The sequence below is a fragment of the Mastigoproctus giganteus genome, chromosome 7 (genome assembly GCF_048544385.1).
Source record: "Mastigoproctus giganteus isolate SK-2022 chromosome 7, ASM4854438v1, whole genome shotgun sequence".
Classification (NCBI taxonomy): Eukaryota; Metazoa; Arthropoda; class Arachnida; order Uropygi; family Thelyphonidae; genus Mastigoproctus; species Mastigoproctus giganteus.
Window position 1 is genome coordinate 26,535,887 of NC_143581.1, and position 25,015 is coordinate 26,560,901.

General features: G+C 35.3%; 3 protein-coding genes across 3 annotated transcripts; 1 reads left to right on the forward strand and 2 right to left on the reverse strand.

The window, feature by feature from the left end:
* Positions 1–3,885: 3,885 nt before the first annotated feature.
* On the reverse strand, positions 3,886–9,452 carry LOC150082712 (techylectin-5A-like). Its single transcript, XM_090378769.1, has 6 exons — positions 9,345–9,452; positions 7,903–8,087; positions 6,848–7,005; positions 6,099–6,204; positions 4,542–4,706; positions 3,886–4,341 (listed from the first exon to the last, which is right to left on the reverse strand). Exons 2-6 carry the CDS (start codon positions 8,078–8,080, stop codon positions 4,052–4,054), a joined length of 897 nt encoding a protein of 298 aa, XP_090234895.1. The 5' UTR covers positions 8,081–8,087; positions 9,345–9,452; the 3' UTR covers positions 3,886–4,051.
* Positions 9,453–11,103: 1,651 nt separating this feature from the next.
* On the reverse strand, positions 11,104–14,157 carry LOC150082713 (techylectin-5A-like). The gene is made up of 4 exons (XM_090378247.1): positions 14,023–14,157; positions 13,753–13,858; positions 12,442–12,606; positions 11,104–11,393 (listed from the first exon to the last, which is right to left on the reverse strand). Exons 1-4 carry the CDS (start codon positions 14,152–14,154, stop codon positions 11,104–11,106), a joined length of 693 nt encoding a protein of 230 aa, XP_090234373.1. The 5' UTR covers positions 14,155–14,157.
* Positions 14,158–19,576: 5,419 nt separating this feature from the next.
* LOC150082714 (techylectin-5A-like) lies at positions 19,577–21,684 on the forward strand. The gene is made up of 5 exons (XM_090378248.1): positions 19,577–19,739; positions 19,960–20,132; positions 20,858–20,963; positions 21,109–21,273; positions 21,425–21,684. Exons 1-5 carry the CDS (start codon positions 19,577–19,579, stop codon positions 21,682–21,684), a joined length of 867 nt encoding a protein of 288 aa, XP_090234374.1.
* The last annotated feature ends 3,331 nt before the right edge of the window (positions 21,685–25,015 follow it).

Genomic DNA, 25,015 nt, shown 5'->3' on the forward strand with positions numbered 1-25,015 from the left:
AAAGTCCATGAATAAATAAATAAATATCATTTACAAATTAAGTATTCTGTGGCTCAAATAAAAGTAGACTTAATGGGTTAAATAGCAAAGTGAAAGAAAATATTCTGAAGATCTTCAGTGTGTTCTTCATAAAACTGTTTTACAAAACTTTAAACATAAGAACTGGTAGCATCATCACCATCATCGTTCTGTTAAGGTAGCATCATCACAACACAAGAGTTCTATAACAGAGACGTTTAAAAGTCTGAAAAAAATTACACGACATGACTAGTCCGACTGTTGCTGGTGTTGATAACACTTCCTTTCTATTGCTTTCGTCTTGGGCAAACTTGTTGAGGTCATCATCGAGTTTAAAGACCATCATCTAGTAAGGGGAGGAAACGTTCCATCAGGAATAGCTTATTATTTTGGGGACCAGTCTCGGAGTAGTCCGCAAAGCTAGAGAGGAATTCTTCAGCAGCATGAATCCCACATGGTTTAGAAATTAGGCTGACAACCATTTTGACTGTGATGACTAGCCTCTGGGAATCAATAAGCTGGGAGAGTCGGGGAACTCCCATTTCATTTGCTAATGCTGTCCTTCTGTTTTGATGAGGCAGAATGGACTTCCAACTGGCCCGCTTCAGTAGCCAATGGTTCTGATGTATTTCTTGATTCCGGAATCTTTGATATGCAGCAGATTGTTGTGTACCGCAGAGGCCCATGAGGTGAGTTTATCCTAAGGGAGTTTTGGGTCTAAAATTACACTTAAGTTGGAGTGAGTAGTTACGACAGGGGTTTGGGTGTTATCAAAAGTAGGAGCGATCACTGTAGGATTGGTCATCAGTGAGAATATCATCATCTTGGTCTTCTAGGGATTGATCGTCAAGCCGAAGTACTGAAGGAAGGATGCAATTTTCATTAGACTTTTAATGATGTGGTTGGTGGTGAGGATTAGGTTGGGATTTAGCCCATTTGGGGTAAGAATGATAAGCTCATCGGTTATTTCGCACCGGTGGACCTATAATTGCCGTGAATAGCCATCCTGAGAGGATGCTATCCTGGGGGACTCCAGCAGTGAAAACCCTCCTATAGCATTTTTCTTCTGTGTTTATCTGCAACAACCTCTTACTTAGGAGAGCATGGAAAAAGCATAGGGCCTCCCTTAATGCGATGGTATGATTCTAATAGCCATAATAGAGAAGGGACATTCACAGCATTAAACGCGACCTCTATATCCAAGTAAGTTATAGCTGGTTCTTGATTGCAATCAAACTCTGATAACATGGCATTTATGGTTGCAAGGATGTTTGTATTCGCAGAGAAATGAGAAGGAGCATAATGAATCTGGGGAAGACGGGAGGGCTTATATGCAAGGATCTGTTTGGTGAGGACTGGTAGCAGCTTTTCGTTTTCTCAATTACTGAATAAAAGCACTTCAACTTAATGAAAGATCATCCATCATAGATAAGGATTAACTGTAAGCAGTTTCGTCAGATATTAAGACGGGTATCTTCCAACTACCAAATTTATAAGGACAACAAAATTAACAAGAAACTTTTCATGAAGGGTGAAGGGCAGGCATTTTCTTGCTAGCATCCAGGCTGTTAAGCGTCTTGACATGGCCCTGTGTACGAAAAACGTCTCGCGTTATATTTCAAAATGGTTAATACTCTAGGGTACTTACCACGAATTAAAAATGATAATCCCTCTTGCTGAATCCTTACGGTCAGTTTATCCAAAATAACGGCATTCACCAATGTTTTCATCTACTTGATTCTAAAAACAATTTCTGATAAATATGTTTATTCCCAGAAAGTTCGAATGAAAACAGAAACATCAAATAAACAAATTGTTTATTTAAATGTCTGGTAAAGAACATCACGAAACTGATGTCTGGATAACGCAGAGAACAATTTCTTTAATTTCCTGATGACCCATTGCTACACTTTACTTGGTGATCCTAAACCCAAAAAGCATTGGACCCAACAGGATTTTTTTTGGATCGTATGTTGAGAAGACAGAGAACATATTTGTTGATTTTGAATTTCTGTTGATTGTAATTTTTAGCAAATTCACGCGAAAGAAGTTTGTTCCAAGGGATAGAAGTAGAAGGGATTAATGAGAAGTAGAGAAAGATTTCCTCAAATACATATTCAAATTCATATTTATGCTTACCTGTTACCAAACTTGCATCGAGCTATAACGGGATGCCTTTCGTTGTAGGCTACAGCTCGTGAATGTTTAACGCAGACAAAACAGGAACTGGAAGTTATTGTGAGCAGTGCCAGCCTGTTCGGTTCGTGCCTTCATTCGACTTTTATAGTCGAAAAGGTCAAGGAGTTTAAATTCTGCTTATCATTATAACGATCAGATTGTTTACAACAACATGTTAGCGTAGAAATAACAGAATTCTGCCATAAATAGTAACTGACTTCCTGTTCAGAACAAAATGGGACAGGAACGGCTCATAATTATGAGTGATCATGATTCTAACTACCATAGGTCCCGAAGTATTAGGTTAGCAATTAACGTGTTGTGGAGCTTCAATGTGTAGGTGCACGGATGACCTCTTATACGTGCTTGTAACCATCCCAGATCGTATTTCTCTTTATGAAGAATATTTATGGGGAATATGGACTGGGGAATATTAATTGAACACGCAGAATAAATTAAATTTCGGGGGTGGAAGAATGAATAGTGGCAACGGGTTCCTTTTCTTGTATTGGGTTGAAAATGAATATAGTGGGACTATTTCGTGTATTTACTGGGACATTTTGAGGTATTTGGGATGAAAAATGATTACGATGTTACTGGGAGCTTTCCCATCGTTTCCATTGGGGCTCTTTAACGTTTAAATTTTTAAAGCAATCATGAATTATTTAATGTTTGTAAATTTAAATTCTTTCGCGAGATTTTTTCTTTTGAAATAAAATTTATTAATATAACGCTTTATATCTACAGAATGCGTTTATTTCTTTCTCACTAATTTACAAATACAGTCAGAACTAACTTCCCAATCCCTTCTCTGTCCGCAACCCAACAATCTGTTGGGTTGTGGACAGATCTGTATCGTGGTGCGGGAAATCTTTTGTTGGCGCAGACTGGGTCCTTTGACCTTCCGGTGGAAGGTCGGACATCATCCAGGGAGTATCTGAATTTTGCATCAGATCTAGATCTAGAAATGGTCAGGAGAACTAGACATTGAATTCCAACTGGCCCCCACATTCAGCTAATCCCAACCCTATTAAGAATGTGCCGAATATGCTGGAGAGTACAATTTGGCAACAAAGTTCTCTTCCTTTTAACTTTGTCACAGCTAGAAGAATGGATTTGCTGGAAGAATGGTTTCAATTAGATCAAAACGGACTAAAATACCTCATAGAATCCATGCCACCGCATGCTTGCTTTTGTTCGAAACAAAGTCCATGCCTCATTTTTATGGGCCTTTTCATAACGTGGTTGAGTTAGTCGGTCTCAGGCGAGGGTAGTAAGGTTTTTTCTCCCGGAAACTCGGGTTTTCAGAAAATAAACCACAGAACAGCTCCTAATACAACAAGAACAACAACATCAATAAGAAAAATGAGAGTATTGGGTTTTCCAAAGAATAAGAACAAGATTTCTATGGAGCATAAAGAAACCTTTGACGAATAGTGTGAAGTCAAAGAAAAGAATTAAATGACTATGTCAAAATAATAAACAAAGATTCGGATACATGAGTAGAATATTGTAAAAATCATGCCCAAGCGAAGGGCAGAAAATATTAGAAAATAAAATAAACGAAAATATGGAGTAAATTCTAGAAAATTCCAGATATTCATGAATTACTGATTTAGTTTTTAAGTTTATTTCGAACATTCATGTACTTGCCAAATATGTTTTTAGTAATAATTAAAATGATAATAATTCCACAAGAGACATACATTTTATTTAGGACAGAGATACACTTGAAAAAAATACGAGAGGTCAATTTTGGCACCTCTTTTTTTCTTCAAAAGTAATTCATCTGGAAGAAACGATTGCTGGACGCTTGTCCCAGACGCTCTCAAGAGGTGTAGGAAACAACTGTGGCTTACTGAGCCGTGACGTAGTTTTCTGCAGAATGTCTGACGAAATTTGTAGATCGTATCTTCATATCTGAGAATGGGAGTGAATAATTGTACCCTCTCCAATTACGCCAATTAATTCCATCTGCAAACGTTGGATGATAACCATTTAAATACAATCCATTCAAGTTAGAATCGTGACACTCATTGTACCACCAAGCACCTTTAAACTTCTCTGCACAGTTGCCATCGTATTTGTCGTTGTCTCTCTCTTTGGTCGAAAACTGCATCTGGCTCTGTCTTCTGAAGGAATCTCCTGAAATTAAAATAAAAAAGAAACATCAAAAATGCGCATACATATTCTCCCAGAAGTTACAGAAATTGCAAGTGTAACTGCCAAATGAATTTGTGGTCTTCTACTTGCAGACAGATGGAAGAAAGGTATATGGTGGATTGCAGAATCCACCATATACCTTTCCAATTTTCCAAAGAGTCTAATTTCTATGAATTTCTTACCTGCATTCCCCCTATAAGTGGTAATGTGCAGCTGATAATTTCGCTCTTCGCTTTCTATCCAAAAGTTATCATAAATGGCATAGCGATGGTTGCCATCTAAATCCTTCAAGTCAAACCGGATAGAACAAGCCTTCTGGTTAGTTAGGGCAAAAATATTATCGTTGCCTATAAATAAAATATATAAAACCTCAATTTCCATTAAATAATATAATGTCACCTTTGGCTAAATGTAAATTTAACCAGAAGTTAAATTACAATCATTTTCTAGATTCTGTTTCTTTAAATCTAAGTACAATTGAATAAATATTTGCAGGAAATTCAATTTTAAAATGCTAAATCAAAATCCAATAGAAACCGATCTACCACCTTACAAAGCCACACATTATGCAAATTATTTAAGCCTATCAAAATACTGGTTACGACCACATCACTTCATTCCCGATTTTTGGCTTGTTCAGTGGGATAGCCACATCTCGAGTACTCAGGAGATACGTCTGTCCCTCCAAATCAGAGATAGGAAGATTTAGGGTACAGGCGGTGTTCTCGTTTGCGGTAGAATAATGACAACGGCCGCACCCCTCTTCATGTTATTGGCCATCATCATCAGCCATTTTCAATTCATTTCAGGATGAACTCCATCAACTTTCCAGCTCCTTCTGTTTTGTGCAATGGCCATCCATTTACTGCCTACTTGTATTTCATTTATCCATCTCCTTTGCTGTCTTCCAGGTTTTCTTCTAGCTCCTCTTGGGTACCATTCTGTTTTACAGCTAATTACTTGTCCCAGATAAGTATAAGACTCCACTTTTCAATTACTGCTCCTTCAATGATGATATCCCTTTCTGTGGCATACTTGTTCATCATTACTTTTGTTTAGCCATATTCATCTTTAGTCCAAAATCCTTACTAACTCTGCATAAATGATTAATATTTTCCTCTGATTATTTGGGATCGTGGCTTATGACCACAATGTCATCTGAAAATCTTAAATGGTTTAAGCACTCTCCATCCACATTGACTCCTTTCTGCAACTGTCATTGTATAGTCTAAAAAGGAGGTAGCGTTCTCATATATTTTCTTCAAAATCATAGTGTTTGTAATGTCTATGCCTTGTCTATTCAATGTCCCAAACATATTTTTGGTAGAGGTACCCTAACTACACAAAGGTACCAAGAACAGATCCTGGAATCTCGGTACCTGGAATTTTTAAATGATTTTGGTTTATAGAAGAACGAATCAGTGTATGCATGGTAGAATCTGAATAAACTGTGAATAGCTTTTAGGAACTGGAGTTCTTGAAATATCGTATAAATATACACAGTTCATTCAAAACATTTTGATCACCCCCCGTGTTTTAGCAATGGGCCGTTATTCCCCAACTGGAGACACACCCAGTTGCGGTTAGAACCAATAAATGTGGTATTGCAAGTTGGAGGTATGCGGTTACCAAACTGTGGTATGCGAGGGCATACCACAGTTAGGTAAGAGATCATAATGTTTTGACTGGACAGCGTATAAAAGCTGATTAAGTTTATATGGAAAGATGATTTATCATACCAAGCCAGAAGTCTTCTGTGATTAATCCAAAGCCTTCTTTATAGCTGTTCCAGTCCCTATAGAAACTATCTACAGGTCGCCCATAGTTACCTCTTCTTTGAATAACCTGCAAAACATACATGCATTACATTAAAAAAAAATTACATACGCAGGGATGTTGTGTGCGAGAATTGGCAAGACGAAAGTGTTCAACCAATTTTAAATTATATAAAATTCATGCAATCCCAAGACAGAGAAGTGAAGAACTGGCATCCTGTTAGAAATTAAGTCTTTTCAGTACGTTTTCAGTTAGCTCATTTTATGTCAGTCCCAAATCTTCCTGCGTATCATTGATGGAAAATGATTGGGTTCAAATCCTATCTCGATGGAACTTTTAAGGGAGTTGTTCAAGTCACTCAGAAAAACTTTAAGCCATTTTTTTTGGATTTTCATCCCTCAAACAGGTCATGCAAAATACAGACACTATGAATTCGTGCCTCATGGTCTTTGCAAATCAAAAACGATCCAACCACTAAATTAACTTCCAGTTGCCACTTGGGTCCACCACAGTTCCGCCCATTACAATCTTCTCTCTCTTGCCAGACATTGGAAGAATAGTTCGGAATCCCTCTGAAAGAACTGCGGACCCTTCCCAAATCTATACTGGCAGTAATTGTAAAGGCTGGAGAGGAGCCCAATCAAATCATTTACTGATCTCAGTTTTCCACTTTTTTGTCTAGGGAGTGTAGAACCATGCTGATCAAACTTACCGTCCACCCTCCACCGTCGGTATCCATATCGCAATAAACATTTATTCCATTGGTTAAAACTCGGCTTCTAGGCCAGATACAGTACGGCCCACTTTTATAGTGGCCACTGCGCAAAATGTCCTCGCAGTCTGCTGGTTTCGAAGCACCGTGGTTTGTTCCTGTAACAACAAGATCATTTCATCCATTCCTTTCTAATAATATTTGGAAAACTTTAATCAATTTAATTTAATGAATTAAATCAATTTGAAAATTTATTATTGTTCAAAAAATGAATGTCTAATGAGCTTTAAAGGATTGGCTTCACTTAAGAATATCCTTTGCTTTATGAAACAGCAGTTCAATTTCTTATGCGTTGTTTGACTACATAAATGGTGATTGTAATTAAAGTGCGTCATTCCAGCTGGTTGTAGATGAAGACGGGTAATGGTAGAAAGATACTTTTTTTTCAATCCATTCAATGTACGCGGAACTGCAAAGTCCAAAAACCAGTCATTCATGAGGACCGTTTGGCCACTTCATTTCCGGACCTCAATTCTGAATTTTGCTAATGGCAACATCAAGGGCTGGAATCAAAGAGATATCTAATCTCTGGATTATTTAAAGGAAGGTATCAAAAGGCAGGTTGCTAATATTCCCCGTGAGATGCATTGGGTAACATTTTAGCATGCTTTACAACGCTTCCAGCATGTGACAAAAATCAATCTTCAAACCAAGAAGTTCGTTGAAATAGGACTCTACCAATTGCATACAACACTAATTTCTCCTAGTCCCAGTTTAGTAACTGGTCTCTATTAGCGTATTCTTTGGATAGTGTCCATTCTCAATTTCACCTTTCATCCATTGATCGTTTCCCACCAACTGAAATGGCGCACTTTAATCGTAAACACCTTTTACTGTACATATGTGGGTAGGCATGTTCAATCTTAACTCAAGAACACTTAAAAAGTGGTTTAAGAGTACATGAGTCGTTGTTGAAAACTCTGAATCAGCAAGCGTGTTTTAATCAAAGACTTTATATATGGCGTTGTTTAGGAAGGAGGAATATTTTAACTTACCTTTCGCTAGTTCTTTTATTTTATGAAGTGCTTCCGATGCTGAATCTGCCAGAACTTGAATTTTGACATCTTGGCAGGAGGAAGAATCGTAATCGCTGCAAGCTGATGACGTGAATACGAGAATCAATAAAACCAGCAACTTCTGAATGACCAATGGACTGACTCGAAATATAGCCATTGTAAAACTGAGTTTAAAAAAATTCGGACCGTTTAGGCAAATTTTCCACATAATTTTTAAAAATGAGATAAATATGCATTTAATAATCATGTAATAAGAGCCACAGTGATTAGTATAAAAACAGAATACAGAAACCAACACTCGCCTTACCACGAGTTTTCGGAGTATTGCACTATGTTTAAACAAATGCACTGCCGAAGGTGACTAACCTGCCATTTATTTAAAAGACGAGACACTATTGCAACAGCCTGTTTCTGGTTGTATTGAACCCTCATCAGGCAGTGAGCGAATTCTAAAAACTATTTTTCTAGAGGTAGTGCAATACCTATATGACCCACAACAAGGCGAAGTTTGTTCTGCTATTATCATATATATTTTATTAGCAGCTCCCGAATGGAAGGTCAACAAAGCGATTAACAGAAACAGAGTGTTTTCGGTTCGCGCTTAAAACTCATTGCAGTTTGAGAAAGTCGTATTTTTGTTATCAGTTTACTAAATACATAAATTATAAATTATTATTACTAATTATAGCAGAAAAACGTGAAATGCTTGTTATATTTATTACAATTGTTATTAAAACTCCAAGAATAAATAAGTAAAGTGCATTACGAAAGTTTTGAAAACACATCACAATTGTTTAATTTATTAAATCACAGAGTCAGAAATACGAACGTGAAGTGAGTTGTATTGTGAGGTACGCGCAATGGAATAAAAACCATTAAATTTATATATTATTAATTAATCATTTAGAGAGAGAAAATATTTGTGACAACATTAAAATTAGTCCCTGATTGCACTCAAACGCTGACAATATGGCGTTTGTGATTGCTAGCAGATTTGTAGTTGTAGATCGCTGTGAGAGAGTGTAAGGAATCTTGGAGTGGGGGGAAATTTAGCTGCAAGAATCTGTTTGGTGAAGACTGGTAGCAGACTTTTTTCCAATAACTGCAAAAGCTTTGAGGCTCTAGGGATTGGGCGGTAATATTTAATTACTGATGGATTACGGCTCTTGGAGACAGGCCTAACGTGAATTTCTTTCATTTCGTGATGAACCATTGGTACACTACTACTATGGTGATCCTAAACCCAGAAGGATTAGAACCAACAGGATTTTCTTTGGGATCATAAGTTGGGAAGACAGAACATATTTGTTTATTTTGAAATTGAATTTCTGTTGATTGTGAATTTTAGGAAATGCAAGCGAAGAAAGTTTGTTCCAAGGGCTAAAAGAAGAAGAGAAAGTTAGATTCATATTTATGCTTACCTGTTAACAAACTTACAGTGAGCCTTTCGATGCCTTCCGTTGTAGGATACAGCTCGTGAACGTTTAAGGCAGATAAAACAGGAACTGGAAGTTATTGTTAGCAGTGCCAGTCTGTTTGGTTCACGCCTTCACTCGACTTTTATAGTCGAAGAGGTCAAGGAGTTTAAATTCTTCTTATCATTGTAACGATCAGATTGTTTACAGCAACATTTTAGCGTAGAAGAGATAACAGAATTCTGCCATAAATAGTAACTGACTTCCTGTTCAGACAAAATGGGAAAGGAACGGCTCATAATTATGAGTGGTCATGATTCTAACTACCATAGGTCCCGAAGTATTAGGATAGCAATTAACGCGTTGTGGAGCTTCAATGTGTAAATGCACGGATGACCTCTTATACGTGCTTGTAAACATCCCAGATCGTATTTCTCTTTATGAAGAATATTTATGGGGAATACTAATTCAACACGCAGAATAAAATAAATTTCGGGGATGGAAGAATGAATAGTACCAAAGGGTCCTTTTCTTGTATTGGGTTGAAAATGAATAGTGTTATTGGGACTATTTCGTGTATTGGGATTTTTCCCTATACACGAAATTGGGATTTTTTGGGATTGGGTCCATTGGGAAAAATCCCAATACACGAAAATATTGGGAAATTGGGACATTTATGTCGTGTTTGGGATGAAAACGAGTACGGTGTTTTTGGGACCTTTTCCATCGTTTCCATCTGGGTTCTTAAACGTCCAAATTTTTAAACCAATCATCCTTTTGCTTTTCAAAATATCTATATTATTTTATAAATTCTTTAATGTTTGTAAATTTGTCCCATCTCCAGAATATGTTTATTTTTTTTTCCTCATTAATTTACACGTATAGGCAGAATTAACTTTCCAATCCCTTCTCTGTCCGCAACCGAAAAATCTGTTGTATATACAATCAGGATTATTGGACGTTGATTTAAATGTTCCTTCGAGACTGTTCCAATCAATCTGTTATCAATTACGAGGGTGTGGTCGTGAATTGCCATGCAAGTCTACGCCGTCCATGGAATAGGCCATTTCTTATACATCATTGCAAAGTAATATATGAAAAGAAATGTACCACATACAATGGTAATAGTGTAGATCTTACTAACCAATTTTCCCATTCATTGTTTTGTCAATGGTCCATTGGACCAACAATTGGACATTGGACCAACCAATGGACATTGGAAAGTACAAGTTCAGGTTTGTGGAAAGCAGCGTGCACGATGACCTAAGGGAAGGAAGACCCATCTCAACCACAGACCCTGCCATTGTGACTAAGGTGGAACTGGTGTCCTTGGAGGCGGACAGTAGCAAATATTTGCCACGAGTCTGGCTTTATCACAATGTATGAGTTCTTGCGCATCTCTAGGATGGCAGCATCCTGATGAGATGCACGCAAAAGGTGTGTTTAGTAAAATAAATAAAGGAACAATTAAGATTTCTGAATTTATATTTATTACAAGCCTCCTAACTTACATTTATTTGAATTGTAGTTAGTTGGAGCTCAAGAAAAAAAGGTGTTTAGTTATTATAAAAATAAGACAGATCGTAAATCAAAGAAACGTGTTTTATTAATGGAACATTCAATGGAGTTCAACATTTTATTTGCTGTTTAAATATTCACACTACAATTCAGTATTTTCTCATGGGATTTTTATTTCAAATAGTTGATCTTTAAATGAGATTGGCATCCATGGGATTTTAACTGTGTACCGTATAGCGTTCGGTGGTTATTGAAGCATGACGTTGGTATCGGGACAATATTTGACGAAACTTGTAGATCGGATCTTCATTTCTGTGAAGGGGAACGAATAATTGTATCCTTTCCAAGCACGCCATTCAATACCATCTGCAAATGTTGAATGAATTCCTTTTAGATAAAGTCCATTTAAGTTACATTCGTGACATTTGTTGTACCACCAACCACCCTTAAACTCCTTTGCGCAGTTACCTGCGTGTTTATCGTTATCTCTGTCTTTAGTGGAAAATTTCATGTTGCTGTGGGGGACAAAGGAATCGCCTGAAAAAAAAAAAAAGTTTTAATTTGAATATCAACGTTCACAATGGAAAATAGTAAGATCATTATGAAATCAATCACTCTTAACTTTTAACAAACGAATTAAGACTTAATTTGCATCTTGGTACAGTTCAAAAAACAAAAAAAAGGTGTTTAGACAAATTTCTATTTATTCAAAAAATGTTAAAGTATTTAATAAAATATTTTTAAAAGTAAAATAAATTTAAATTTACAAAATATTTTTATAAAAATCTTTTTGCATAAAAGCTTAAATATCCATTTATCAATATTATACTAGGTATAGCTAACCATATAGAAAGTACTCCAAATTACAGCACTATGAAAATCTTAAAAACTCTCCAAATTACAGGACCTATGAACATCTTAAAAACCGCTTAATTTCATTAATTTAATTTAATTTTATTTATTATTTTTTCCCGTTAATGCAATAGTATTAATATTCATGCTGAACACTTTCCCTTCACAACGAGTTGCCTTGGTAATGCACTACTTTTAAACGATTGACATTACCGAAAGCCTAATCTACCATTTATTTAAAAGTGGAGACAATTGGTAGCTGGTACTTAATCCGTTGGTAATGTCATTACACCACTAAAAGTTGGTGTAAATAAGTGCAATTCCATGAAGACTTGTGAATGATTCTGCTATGAACATGCAGATGATTGCATTAAAATTTTAACTTTAAAATCAACTGGCTGTAAAGCTGTGTTATCATTGACAATTTGTAGAAAGCTCGTGATGGAATGTGTAGATTATTGAATAGAAATACAATATTTTTGCACGTGTGTTGATTTTCAGTTCTTGAGAGTTGCATTTTCAGGGACATTCTAAAAATCGGGGACATTCCGCGAAGAGACAATTCAGGATTCTTCCCGAAAACTGGGTACCTCTAGTAATCCTAATTAAAACGTTACCCTATTTGAAAGGTTGCATTTTAACAGTGAGAATAAAATTCTCAATGTTTTGTTACAATCTTATTTGGTAGAAGTTGAGTGTACTCAACTCAATTTACAATTGCCGAATTTCTTACCTGTAGTGCCTTTATAACCGCTAACATGAAGATGGTAGTCATCAGATTCGCTGTCGATCCAAAAGCTATCGTAAATAGCATAGCGATGATCTCCTTCCAAATCTTTTAGGTCAAATCTTATAGAACACGCCTTCTGGTTAGTTAGGGCAAAAATGTTATCATTGCCTATAAATAAAATACATACATATAAGCTCACAAAATAAAATATTTCACTCTAAAGACATACGAAATTATGCTTTGAAGATCTCTACATATATAAATCTTAAAAATACAGATACAAATGGCTTGAAAACCTTTCGAGATGGTTCATAATCCATTAGTTCAGCATATGTTTGTAAATATACACGTCTTTTTTAAAGAGTTTACAATGGATTGTTGTGCGAAGATCTTCTGACTCTTCCACTTTGGTCAGGCAGTTCAGTTCATTTGGCAAAGTGGGCCATAGATATTTCATCAACTTCTTGTTTTCTCAAGGTCTAAAATAATGTATTAATTAATTAGGTTTGATGTATTTATGCAATGTCATCTTTCGAAAAGGCACCACCATCACTGGAACGTATTACTCCAATCTTCTGAACTATTTGAACGGGGCTGTCAAGCAATAAAGGAGATAAATGCTGAGTCGAATTGTATTTCGTTAGCATTTGAAATTTTGCTGTATTGGCCATTATCTTCTGACCTTGTTCCTTCAGATTTCTTTCTCTTTTTTGAGATGGAGTCATAGCCCTGTACCTTTCCAGGCTATGGACAATGAGTTGTCTGGTCTGTTGTTGTTTTTTAGGGCAAAGTAGAGGGGATGTGCTTTTATTTGTGGTGGTGCAAGCCTAAGGCAACTTGTTGTGAAGGTGGACAGCGCTTGCTTTTTTTTTTTGAGGTGGTACAATACTAAGGCGACTCTTTGTGAAGGTGGATATAGCGTGCTTTTATTTGAGTAGTGCAAGACTAAAGCAATTCAACGGAAAATGCGAATAAAAAATGTAGTTAACAGGGAAGGTCTTCTTGAAAGGTGCATTTTAGTTTGTTAAAATATTCATGTTTATATAAGAAAGTAAAAGTAGATTTTTTTTTAGGGAACAGATAAGACGTGGAAATGTCCTTGTGTGCCCTTGGACTGAACACTGGCCTTAAGATCGTTGACTTTGTGGTTTGGATGAATACGAAAAGTTCCTGTCAAACACAAAGGTCATGCAATTCCATAACTAGTTTTTCTCAGCCTCTCTCAAACTAGTCACTGAATGCTGAAGTGGGCATTCACCTTTAACTGTGTGTATGTGGTAAAAAAGAAATGGGTATATTGAAGATTTATCATACCTAGCCAAAAGTCTTCTGTGATTAATCCAAAGCCCTCTTTATAATCCTTCCAGTCCCTATAAAAATTATCTACAGGTCTTCCATAGTTACCTCTTCTTTGAATGACCTGAAAATATGCATTGAAATAATATTCGAAGAATTCTTATATGATGATTATTAGCCTATTGTGTTATCATAATGTTTATTAAATATAATAAAAAAAAGAAGAAAACAAGTCTACCAAAAAATGGATAAATTAAATTTACATTATCGTATACTGAGTGAACTTACTGTCCATCCTCCTCCATCTGTGTCCATATCACAATAAACATTTATTCCACTGCTTAAAACTCTACTTCTTGGCCAGATATAGTATGGCCCGCTTTTATTATGGCCATTGTGCAAAATTTCCTCGCAGTCCATTGGGTTAGGAACAACGTGGGCCGGCTTTTCTGTAATGGTTTTAACTGGTTAGATTTTTAATAATTAAACTAAATTTCTCATTATTTGGAAGTACTTAATTCATAAATTAACTTTTGACAACTTCTATGTTTTTTTATAGCTAAGCAAATTATTTGTAAAATAAATATAAAATGTTAAAAATTATATAATTCTATCATATTTATTTTAGAATAATTTCTAATTTAAGGCTGGAAGCCCTAAACCTCTTTATTCTAATCTAAGAAGATTATTTATGAGATTATGACTATTCATACGAGATTATTCTTTTCAGATAAGATGTTATTCAGATAAGGTTGTTAAGGGGAAGTCTTGTCTAACCAATTTGATCATCTACTAGAACTAGATGCAAAAAATAATTTTGATATCGTATATTTGGATTTCAGAAAAGCTTTTGACACTGTTGCGCATGGAAGACTATTGTACAAATTGGAGCAGAATGGTATTAAGGGTAAGTTGCTACAATGGATGAAAGGGTGGTTGAGTAGGAGAAGACAGAGGGGTAATCAATGGACACTGCTCTTCGTGGACTAATGTTATTAGTGGAGTCCCTCAAGGTTCGGTGTTGGGCCCATTATTGTTTTGTATATTTATCAATGATATTGATAATGGTATATCGGGCTTAATGTCCAAGTTCGCAGACGATACGAAGGTTAGCAGGGTTGTTAAGGACACTAATGACAGTACGCTGCTGCAACAGGATCTAGAAAAGTTGGGCAGATGGGCTGAGAGGTGGCAGATGAAGTTTAACATTGACAAATGTAAAGTACTTCATATGAGTAGAAGTAACCCCAGAGTAACCTATCAACTGTGTGGTACTACACTGACGTAGGTAGAGAATGAAAAGAACCTGGGGGTAATTGTGCAGGCAGATATGAAATTTTCTGAGCAGTGCAGACAGGTGCCAGAACAAGTCATGGGGTTTTTCCAATTACAGGAACTTTTCTAGCAGGGATAAGGTGGTGATTATCCCCTTGTATAAAGCAATGGTCAGGCCACACCTTGCCTTGAGTACTGCTTTCAGGTCTGAAGGCCTCACTTTAGGAAGGACGTAGAGCTGCTTGAACGAGTACAGAGAAGGGCAACGAGATTGGTGAAGGGAACAAAGGATTGCTCTTACCAAAAAAGGCTTAATTTCTGCAAATTGCAGCGTCTGGAGACTAGGCACCTGCAAGTTGATCTGATTGAGGTCCATAAGGCTTTGAATGGTTTAAGCCAGCTCAATGCTGGTGGAATTCTTCCTCTTACTTAGATTATGCATCTGAGGGGGCATACATTCAAACTGAGGAACGGAAATTGTAGAATAGATGTGCGGAAATTTGCCTTTAATGAGAGAGTGGTTGATTGCTGGAATAAACTTCCATCTTATGATGAAATAGGAAGGGTTTTTTTGTGGGGGGTTGTATAAGCTTGCTTTCTTGCATCCTATTCCTATAGGCTCTGCCCCACAATATTTGCATCGTGAATTGGATTCTCAACCCAGAAAGAAATACATCCACTAGTTTAAATTCATTCAAGTGGACATTTATGTCAATGGTGTAACTGTTCGTTCCTCAAATATAACAAAAATTAATGGGGATTTTTAGCGGTCATCTGTAATTAAATTTAAGTTAATTTAAATTTTAACTTAAATTATTTTTTTATTTAAGTTTAATATATTTAATCGTTTATATATAATTTAATTTTTAATACAAATTTATTTTTTAATAATTTTTAAATTAAATCAGAACTCGAAATAATGTACATAATCGGTACACGCTATTCTAAATCCTCAATTTTTCATATTAAACAATTTCATTTACTGAAAATGAGGCAGAAACTGTTAAATAAGTAAAGAATGTGGGACCGAACCTGGAAATACCTTCGTTATAGTGAGGTTTCGTTAAAACAGTGGTCCAGGCTTTGAAATATTAAAAACAGATTATTAATCTGTTTTTAATATTTCAAAGGTTTAATGTTACGTTTAGTAAATTAATTGACATTTATAATTTTTTTTTAAAATTTACTTTATATCTTAAGTGATTTTAAGTAAGAATATTTTTAACTTACCCTGCGAGATGTCCCTTATTTGTTGAAGAATATCGGATGTCGAGTCCAGTAAAGCTTGAATTTTGGCATCTTGGCAAGAGGAAGAACCGTAGCGGTTACAAGCTGTTGTGAATATGAGAATGGGTAAAATGAAAAACGTCTGGATGATCACAGAATTGAAATGGAGAAGAATTTCACTGCGGGCCATAATAGAACTGGAACAAAACGAACGTGCAGACGGTACATGTATTTGATCAATTTATTTACCACTATACGAATCTCAATGTTATTGTTAGTGGTAAGTTTTATCTTAGAGAAAAAAAGGTGTATAATAAATTTTCATATAAGTGCTATTAATGTTAATAATTTTGGATATTGCTAATTTAATTTATCTTATAATATGTAGTAAATTTTAAATATTAACATTTACCTCTTGAGAAGCTTGGATTGAAGGTTTTTCAACGTAATTTAACGTTTAGCACCGTCCGTCTGCTAAGTCAATGCAAGCAGGTCTTGACTTTTATAGTCAACAAAATTAAATCCGTATTTGGCAATAACCAGCAATTTCATCACATTTCTGAATAAAGAAAGCCTTCTCTGTTTACTGCAAAATGTAAATACAATAACGGATATTGCTTTAAACAGATGAACGTTTCGAGGAAAATTATGGAAATGAATACGTTACAATTACGTAACACCTGTTGTGATTACACCGCTTTTATTTTAAGTACAAAATTAAGAGCTGTTACGCTTTAGAACTGTTCGGGAGTGTTATTTTCTTTTGTGGATTTTCGCCATTGGGCAAGTTTTCAGTTGAAGACCGTGACGTTTTTTTCCCCCTCGATTAACGCTGATTGCTGTCTTCATTGCTTCTAAACTCTATACGAAAGAAAGACCACTTTCGATTCTTTGCTCATTTTGTTCTTGAATAAAATTTTGGGAAACTACCTTGGTGGAAGCTATCCTCATTGGTTTATATTCAAGGTTTTTGCAACTCACCAACCTTGATCTCTAACGTCTGTAATGAAAGTCGACTGTTATGTTTACCAATGATTTTGTATTCGGAATTCTGCGTGTTCTTTAGATTAGATATACTGTAGTGGCTCTTCAAATCGTGGACCTCTGTAGGAATCGACTTTTTTGCAATAGATATTTTTGCAGATTTATTCGGCTTGGCTTCAAGGATAAGGCTAAAAAGTACAGTACATTCTTTTAAGGGCCTTCTCAATTTTAGGACCTTTTTCTGGAATGATTTCAAGATGGCCCAAATTTTGAGCTCAACCACATATGGACTTGCTACCTTTGAAACGAGTTGCGCTGATAATGTACTACCATCAAATAGATGGCCTCGCCAAAAGATTTTTTGGTCATGTTTCAGGATTAGTCCCTCATCAGATAGCAGATGGTCTCTAGTTATGGAAGTTAAGACCATTTCATTATTCATGCAGATTAAATCCTGTTGACCGTAAAAAAATTGAAAGGACAAGATAGTCATTATAAATGTTTGCTATTTTAAATAAGTTCATTTGTTTGTGCTTAATATTCATTGAAATGGACTCCTCTAAAACTGCTGAACACAAAATATACTCCCCTCCCTAAAAGCCGGAAAATTTTAAAATCCAGAACATCTCACTCTTTGAGGGTGCCAGATTTTAAAGAGGGTAAACGACGTTCCTTTTTTTTTCATTTATTTCTCTCTGCGGTAAGAATGGTTGCTTTTTATATTGTTTTATATTACACATTGGGGAGACTAAGGGCATGAGGCGGTGTCTTACTAGTCGTGTGTATTGTGCAGTGTCGTGCAATAGTATTCAGATGCAGGGTTGGTTTTGGAGTTCTTTTTCTTTTATTATAACAGTTCTGTAACCATTAAGAAACTGCACGTATCTTTGGGCGAAGTTTGCGGGTTTGTTAGATAAGAAACCAATTTCTACAAGAAAAAATATCTCGCAACACGCCAGACTCAACCTAACTTCCTGTCCCCATAGAAATCGAATCTAGACCTTTTCATTTATATGAATTTCTTCTAATTGATTATTTTCAATTGATTGCATTGCGTAAGAATATATTTTAATACAATAAAGGAAATTATTACTTTAAATAATCAAAGTGTTATGAATAGTGTGAAAAAAGAAGAAGTAATTAATTGAGGAGATCGGTGAGTTGGGGAAAATTGCGAGTATAATGCGAAGTGAGCATTTATGCGTAAACATATATGAGTAAATACTTAGTATTTGAACGTAAGTGAGAATTGTAAACAGGTAATAAGTAGAATTAGACGTAAACGGTAACTTAAAACAAACTTGGTCATCTAATACCACAAAAAACAAGACCAGTACCAGGTCCATTTTAGCCAGTAGGTTTCAACAGAACTATGCAACGCAATGCATAGTTTAAAATGTAAAGTCTACCGAAATGTAATCAGAATTAATAATCTTTAATTAGGATTTCTATTTCAGTGTTAATGTTTCATAATTATTGACAAAAAATCACATTTTTGAATTAAAACCGCAGTCAGCAAATCAAGGTACACACAGCGCATGCTCTTCTATGTTCAAATCTGCAAGAATTGTTCTTATTTTCTGATTTAGAAAGGTGTTTATTATTTTATTTGTAATATACTTTCTTATTTTAAAAAAATTAAAATATTTGATACAAAATAAATTAAATATATTAGATACTACATTAAAATAATTAAAATTATTCTAAAAATTAAAAAATATTAAATAGCTTTAAATTATAAAAATTGCAATCAATAGTCAAACGTATCGAATATTTTGCCTTTATTTTTCTTATGGAGACTGACAGGCTGGCTCGGATGCACCTGACAAGGATACCAACCCAGGTCATATATTTAAATAACAGAAGAGGTTGCATTCGGAAGAGAAATATTTCTTTCGAGAGTTTTTATTATCTAAAAGCATATTTTAAAATACGCGCTTGACAAAAAGGACAGGTTTTTCAAGAAAAGTAACCATCTTTCTTAACTACTTACTGGTCTTATCTTGTATATGATTTTCTCTGATAGTTTGTTGTGTGACACCACAATACTGAACTGTTTGCCTTCTGACAGTCAATATTTAACTTCAGGAAATTCTGGGAGAATATTCTCTAAGTAAGTATTCTTAAATTTTTGAAACATATATATATTTAACTTTATTTTGGGATTTCTGGGACAAAACAGTAAGGTTTAATTTAACCTTAACCCCAAGAAATTAAATTTAAAGTTTTAGAGCGGTAGAAACGAATTAACTACAATAAACTATAATTTCAGTACAGTGTATTAATAGAAGGAAACTAAATATTCCTTAATTATTTCTTTAAATAGAAAAGGTTCATCTTGAAATTACAAAGAAGAATGCATCATTTCAAAAAATTGTTTGTAATTATCGGGATTTTAGATTGTATCACAATTGGTCATTCCAGTGATGACAGCGCCCTCGTTTGTCAGTCTCAGAAACTTGGAGTGTTAGCAAAGACAGCGATTAACATCATGCAACAGATGGACGTACTTGCACAAGGTAAATTTTAACCTTTAAGATTTAATAAATAATTATAATTTATTATAGCATATATGCAAATAAGGTTATTATTAATAATTAAACCCAAATGTTAATAAACAATGTATTGCAGACCACTATGCAATTTTGCGCAAGTGAACTCCCGTTAAGTAAGGAGCTGGTATTTTTTTATTTTTTCAATTAAGAATTAAGCAAGGAATTTTTTTTTTTTTTTTGCCAGAGTTCGTAAGTAAAGAGAAAGTGTGCATTGCTCCCAGACCCTCTGACTGCGAGGAAATACTAAAATGTGGAAATACGCAGAGTGGAATTTATAGAATCTTTCCGCGGAGTAGAATACTTCAAGAAGGAATTGACGTCTTTTGCGATATGGAAGCAGAAAAAGGAGGATGGACGGTAAGCAACATCAAATCGAAGTTTACTTAATAACATTGAGCTACTATAAAATATTTTAATCCTCCCTGTTTAGATTCTAAAATATCTAAAATGAAGAATTTAATTTAAAGTTCCATTTGGAGAATTGAAATCTATTTCAAATCGCCTACTAGGCAAAATATTTCGCAACTGGAAAGTACCGAAAAGCGTCATTAGATGGCAGCAGAGGAAGATATCTTTTAAATTAAATACAATTTACTTTTATTTTATATCTCAATGCATGTTATCATAGATATAATTATTTCCCAAACACACAGTGATGTGCATTTATCAAAGTAAACACTGAATTGCATCAGCCGCCTACAATAAATTGCGCGAGTGAACTCCCGTTAGGCCTGGAGCTACTAATCGATTATCTATTACATATGAACTTCAGGGGGGTAAACGTACGTTCTTTCGGTCCTCAGCTATGGATATTGGAAAGCTGTAAGTGAGTTTCACGCATGCTGATGTTCGGGCTGTGATTAGAATAAATTTTTATTTTTTATTTCTATGCTATTCTTACACGTTCTGGTATTTATTATCTATTTATTAATAATGAAATATTTTCGTTATTAATTTCGAGTCTCTTATTATGTCCGAGGAGCTACATGGGGTATCCTAAGATATATCCACCAGAATCCCTACTCCCCTTAATCCAACTCTGTGTATAAATGCAACTCCAAGCAGGACCTTTATCATTTCAGGTTATACAAAGAAGGGGTAATTTTGGAAGAGCAGCAGATTATTTCTATAAGGAGTGGCAGGAATACAAAGAAGGTTTCGGACTTCTGGATGAAGATTTTTGGTTAGGTAAATATAGCCAAAGAAATTTAACAAGAAACATAGCCAAGAAATTCTAAGGCTATTCCTTTAACTCATGACTAATATTAATTGAGGTATTTGAAATTCATTAATAAAATATTAATTAAATAACTGAATAAGAATTTTTTTTTAGGACTCGATAAACTTTTCACTCTTACCAACCAACGTCCATGTTCTTTAAGAGTTGACCTAAGGGATCTGGAAGGAAACATTCGACACGCTATTTATGATAAATTCTGGATTGACAGCGAGGAAAACTTATACAAGCTTTATGTTAAAGGCTATCGAGGAAATGCTGGTAAGATCTTAATCGATATTGTATTTTATTTGCGATTTATTTATTTAATTATTCATAATATAAAGCAATTAGGTACAAGTGCTATACAATTTTTATTTTAATCTGATGCCTATATTGCCTAATGAAACTGACAGTACTATAATAATTTCAGGGGACTCTTTAGGGAGCCATCATGGTCAATGCTTTTCCACCAAGGATCGAGACAATGATCAGCATGAAAAGAATTGTGCAATGGTATCCAAGGGAGCTTGGTGGTATTCGAAGTGCCATACCGCCAATTTAAATGGACTCTTTCTCAATGGAACTCATGAAACATTTGCTGATGGAATCATCTGGAGTGGTTTCAAAGGCTACCATTACTCCCTGCCATTTACTGAGATGAAGATTAGACCATCTGACTTCAAATGTTAAATCCACGAATTCCAATGAATCTTATGTGTTCCTGGTTCGTCTAGCAGGTACAACAGCAATTATCAAAATTAACAACTACGTTTAACAACTGCTGATGGTCTATGTAAATTTTAAGGATAAAATAAATAAAATAGTGTATTCAATGTCTTTTCTTTTAATTAAGTTAGAAAAAAAATCTGTAATTATACAATTACAGTTCTTATATTTTTTTATTAATAAAAATTACGAATATCCAATTGGTTTTCATAGAAATGAGACTAGTTTAGTGACCTCGCAATGAGTACATTGAAGTTCAAGATGTGTACAGACCTTGGTTTCAGCGCGTCTGATTGCAGCAATCATTTCCAGGAAATAGTTAATCTGTGAATTGTGGCGTAGAAATCGGTCATTCTTAGATACATTCTTTTTTCTTAGGAGTATTTCTTTTAAGAAATATTCATGGAACTTGACAGCTTCTAAAGGAAATACCAAACTTCCTTAGCATGTCGATAAAACAGTAGACCAGTCTTGTACGAAGCTGATAGGGGATAATAGTCATAAACAGTTGTCTGGTTGGAGCAATTCGAGCTGCTGCCAGATATTAGTAATTTAATCAAGAAAAGGTAGCATTAAACTTTTAAAGTAAGTATATATTTTTTAAAAGTAGCAGTAAATTGTATTTATTTATTAATAAAAGTTCTATCAAAATACAGAATTCCATGATTTTAATGGAATCTCACCCTATTTTTATAGTTTAATTTTTAAAATTTATATTTTTTCCTAATAAGATCTACCAGCAAAGAAGTGATGTTTGAAACAGTCAAACTGTTGTGTAATGATTTTCCAAGCTTGATTTTTGAGTGGTTTATAATCAGTGGATGGAAAAGGCTTAGAGTTCGAATCCAATTTAAATTCTAGGTTGAAATCACGTGGTAGAAATTATTTTTAAAAATTTTCTAAACGATAATTTAGAAATGATCAGACAGAATGATTTTGTATACGCTAATTGCCATGAGACCTCAATCGAGTACCATGACAGTTGGCGATTCCTCATTGAGAGATTTGTTTTTTAAATCTCTGTATAAGTTCTATATAAACTGGAATTTTTTTTTAGGCTTAAAACAAATTCTTAAATTAATTATTCATGCGCAATAAAGATTATTATGATTCTTTTACATCTGAAGTGGAAGAGGAGATTTCACATTTATGGTAAAGAGATCATCAATCGGTTCCCTGTAGAGTTCGGGTTCCATCTGATTGAAAATGGACAGAAGAATGTACCATTCATTTTGCCAGAGCAATTTATTGCACTAAACAGTGTCCTGCATTGAGAGAAAAGTAACATAGAATAAGTAGGAAAGTATTATATTGCACAAGACAGTAGAAATAAAAAATAATGTATTATTTATTTTTATAAAATATGCTTTACGTAGTTGATGAGCTCTGTTCATGCAAACCTCTTCGTGTTGTATTTGTACTGACAACTTTTCCTGTACTTTCCAAGGCTAGATGGTTGTTGATTTGTAAATATGGGTGCTTCTTCGGTAAACACGACCTTTTCTGGGGGTCTCCTGTTGTGAAAATACAGTATGCCAATAATAAAACTTTCACAAAAATCGCCAAGGAGGTTCGACTGGCTCTCAGGCACAGAGCGCAATTTAAGGAATAAGAAGCGCAATTAGCGTTATTTGCATTTTCCCACGTACCATTACATTTTATAGGATAGTGATGACATGATTCTTTTTTTGGCCTGGTACTCTTGTGGTAATTACTACCGGTGCATAGTAGTTACCACTGCAATACCAGTTAGTACACCGGACCAAACCGATTGGTAACTCTTTAGGAGGCTTCCGGATTAGCTAGTGTATAATCTTGCTACCTCTACTCTGCCAGATAGTGACTGGAGGGAGTCCGACTAGTGTGCACGCGGAGGGCATTGTCGAGGCCACGTTACGTCAAGGATCTGGGCATATTCTTACCATGTGTACCCTATATCCAAAAATTTCATTACTTCGTACAGCAACTTTTTCTTACTATGAATACACCATGAATTGTCAAATAAATAGAGTAAGCTTATCTGATCTAAACCTCCCAAAAACTTCCTAGTTCATTTCACAAATATACGTGGTCTCAATTGAAATCTCAATTATGTCCATTTCCACTTGCAGTCTGCCAAACCCCATGTACTTTTTCTGAGAGAATCTCAGTTATCGGTTGATTCGACTACTGCTCATCTCACTTGCCTAAATTATTCTTTGTATGATTCCTTTCGCCTCAAAGGTGGTACTTGTGCATATGTCCTTTCTGATATTCCCTGTTAGAGACTTGGCAATTTGGACTCTCCTCTTTTCGATCTTCTCTGGCTTAAAATCAAATTTCTCTACCTCATTGTGTCAAATTCATGTGTTGTTTATACCATTCTCCCAACTCCACTAATCACTAGGAGCTCTCTGACTTCTCTCTCTTTGTAACTTGATTTCCTCCAGTCCAACTTTCCTAACAGTGAAGTAATTTTCCTTGGTGATTTTAAAGTTCACAACTCCAGCTGGCTTCCGTTTTCTATTCACATCGACCCAGCTGGTCGAGATGCTGAGGCTTTTGCAATTAATAATGACCTAGAACAGATTGTTCATTTACCTACAAGAATACCGAACAATCCTAACTGTACAGCCAACACGATTGTTCTTTTTCTCACAAACAACCCTTCTAATGTTGTTATTGTTGTTATTTGGTTTTTAGGAGCATTAGCAACTAAGGCCATATTGCTCCGGGATATGCGGTGGTCATTCCCTGACCTTTCCGCATCTTCCGTATTTGGTGGTGACGGGCTCGAACCCCGGTCTAATCAAGAAGCGTGTGCTACGCACTGCTGCTCCTTCCCACCTGGCTACGGAGGCGCCAACCCTTCTAAGTACAAGGTCAAAGTGAGTGGTCCATTAGGCACCTCAGATCACAACTTGGTGATTGTTTCTTCTCCAATGGAGCCTTTACCTTTGCCGTCTCATGGCTATTCCCAACCTCGTGTTGTTTGGCATTACAAGAATACAAAATGGGATGACCTGCGAGATTTCTTTTCCTTGGTTGGATTACTGTTCAAAACTTCTAATGTCAGCGTTTCCTCGATCGTGTCAGTGAAATTATTCTGGTAAGAATGGAATCCTTTATCCCAAACTCCACTTTAAAATCTCGTCCTTTATCGCAATCTTGGTTTTCCAATAAATGTGCTAAAGCTGTCCAAGAGAAGAATGTTGCATATCGTAATTGACTTGTTTCTAATTCTTAAGTTTCATTTTCTGCCTACACCAAAGCGCTCAACAATTGTAAAGTAGTTATTAATCAGTACAAACTGGAG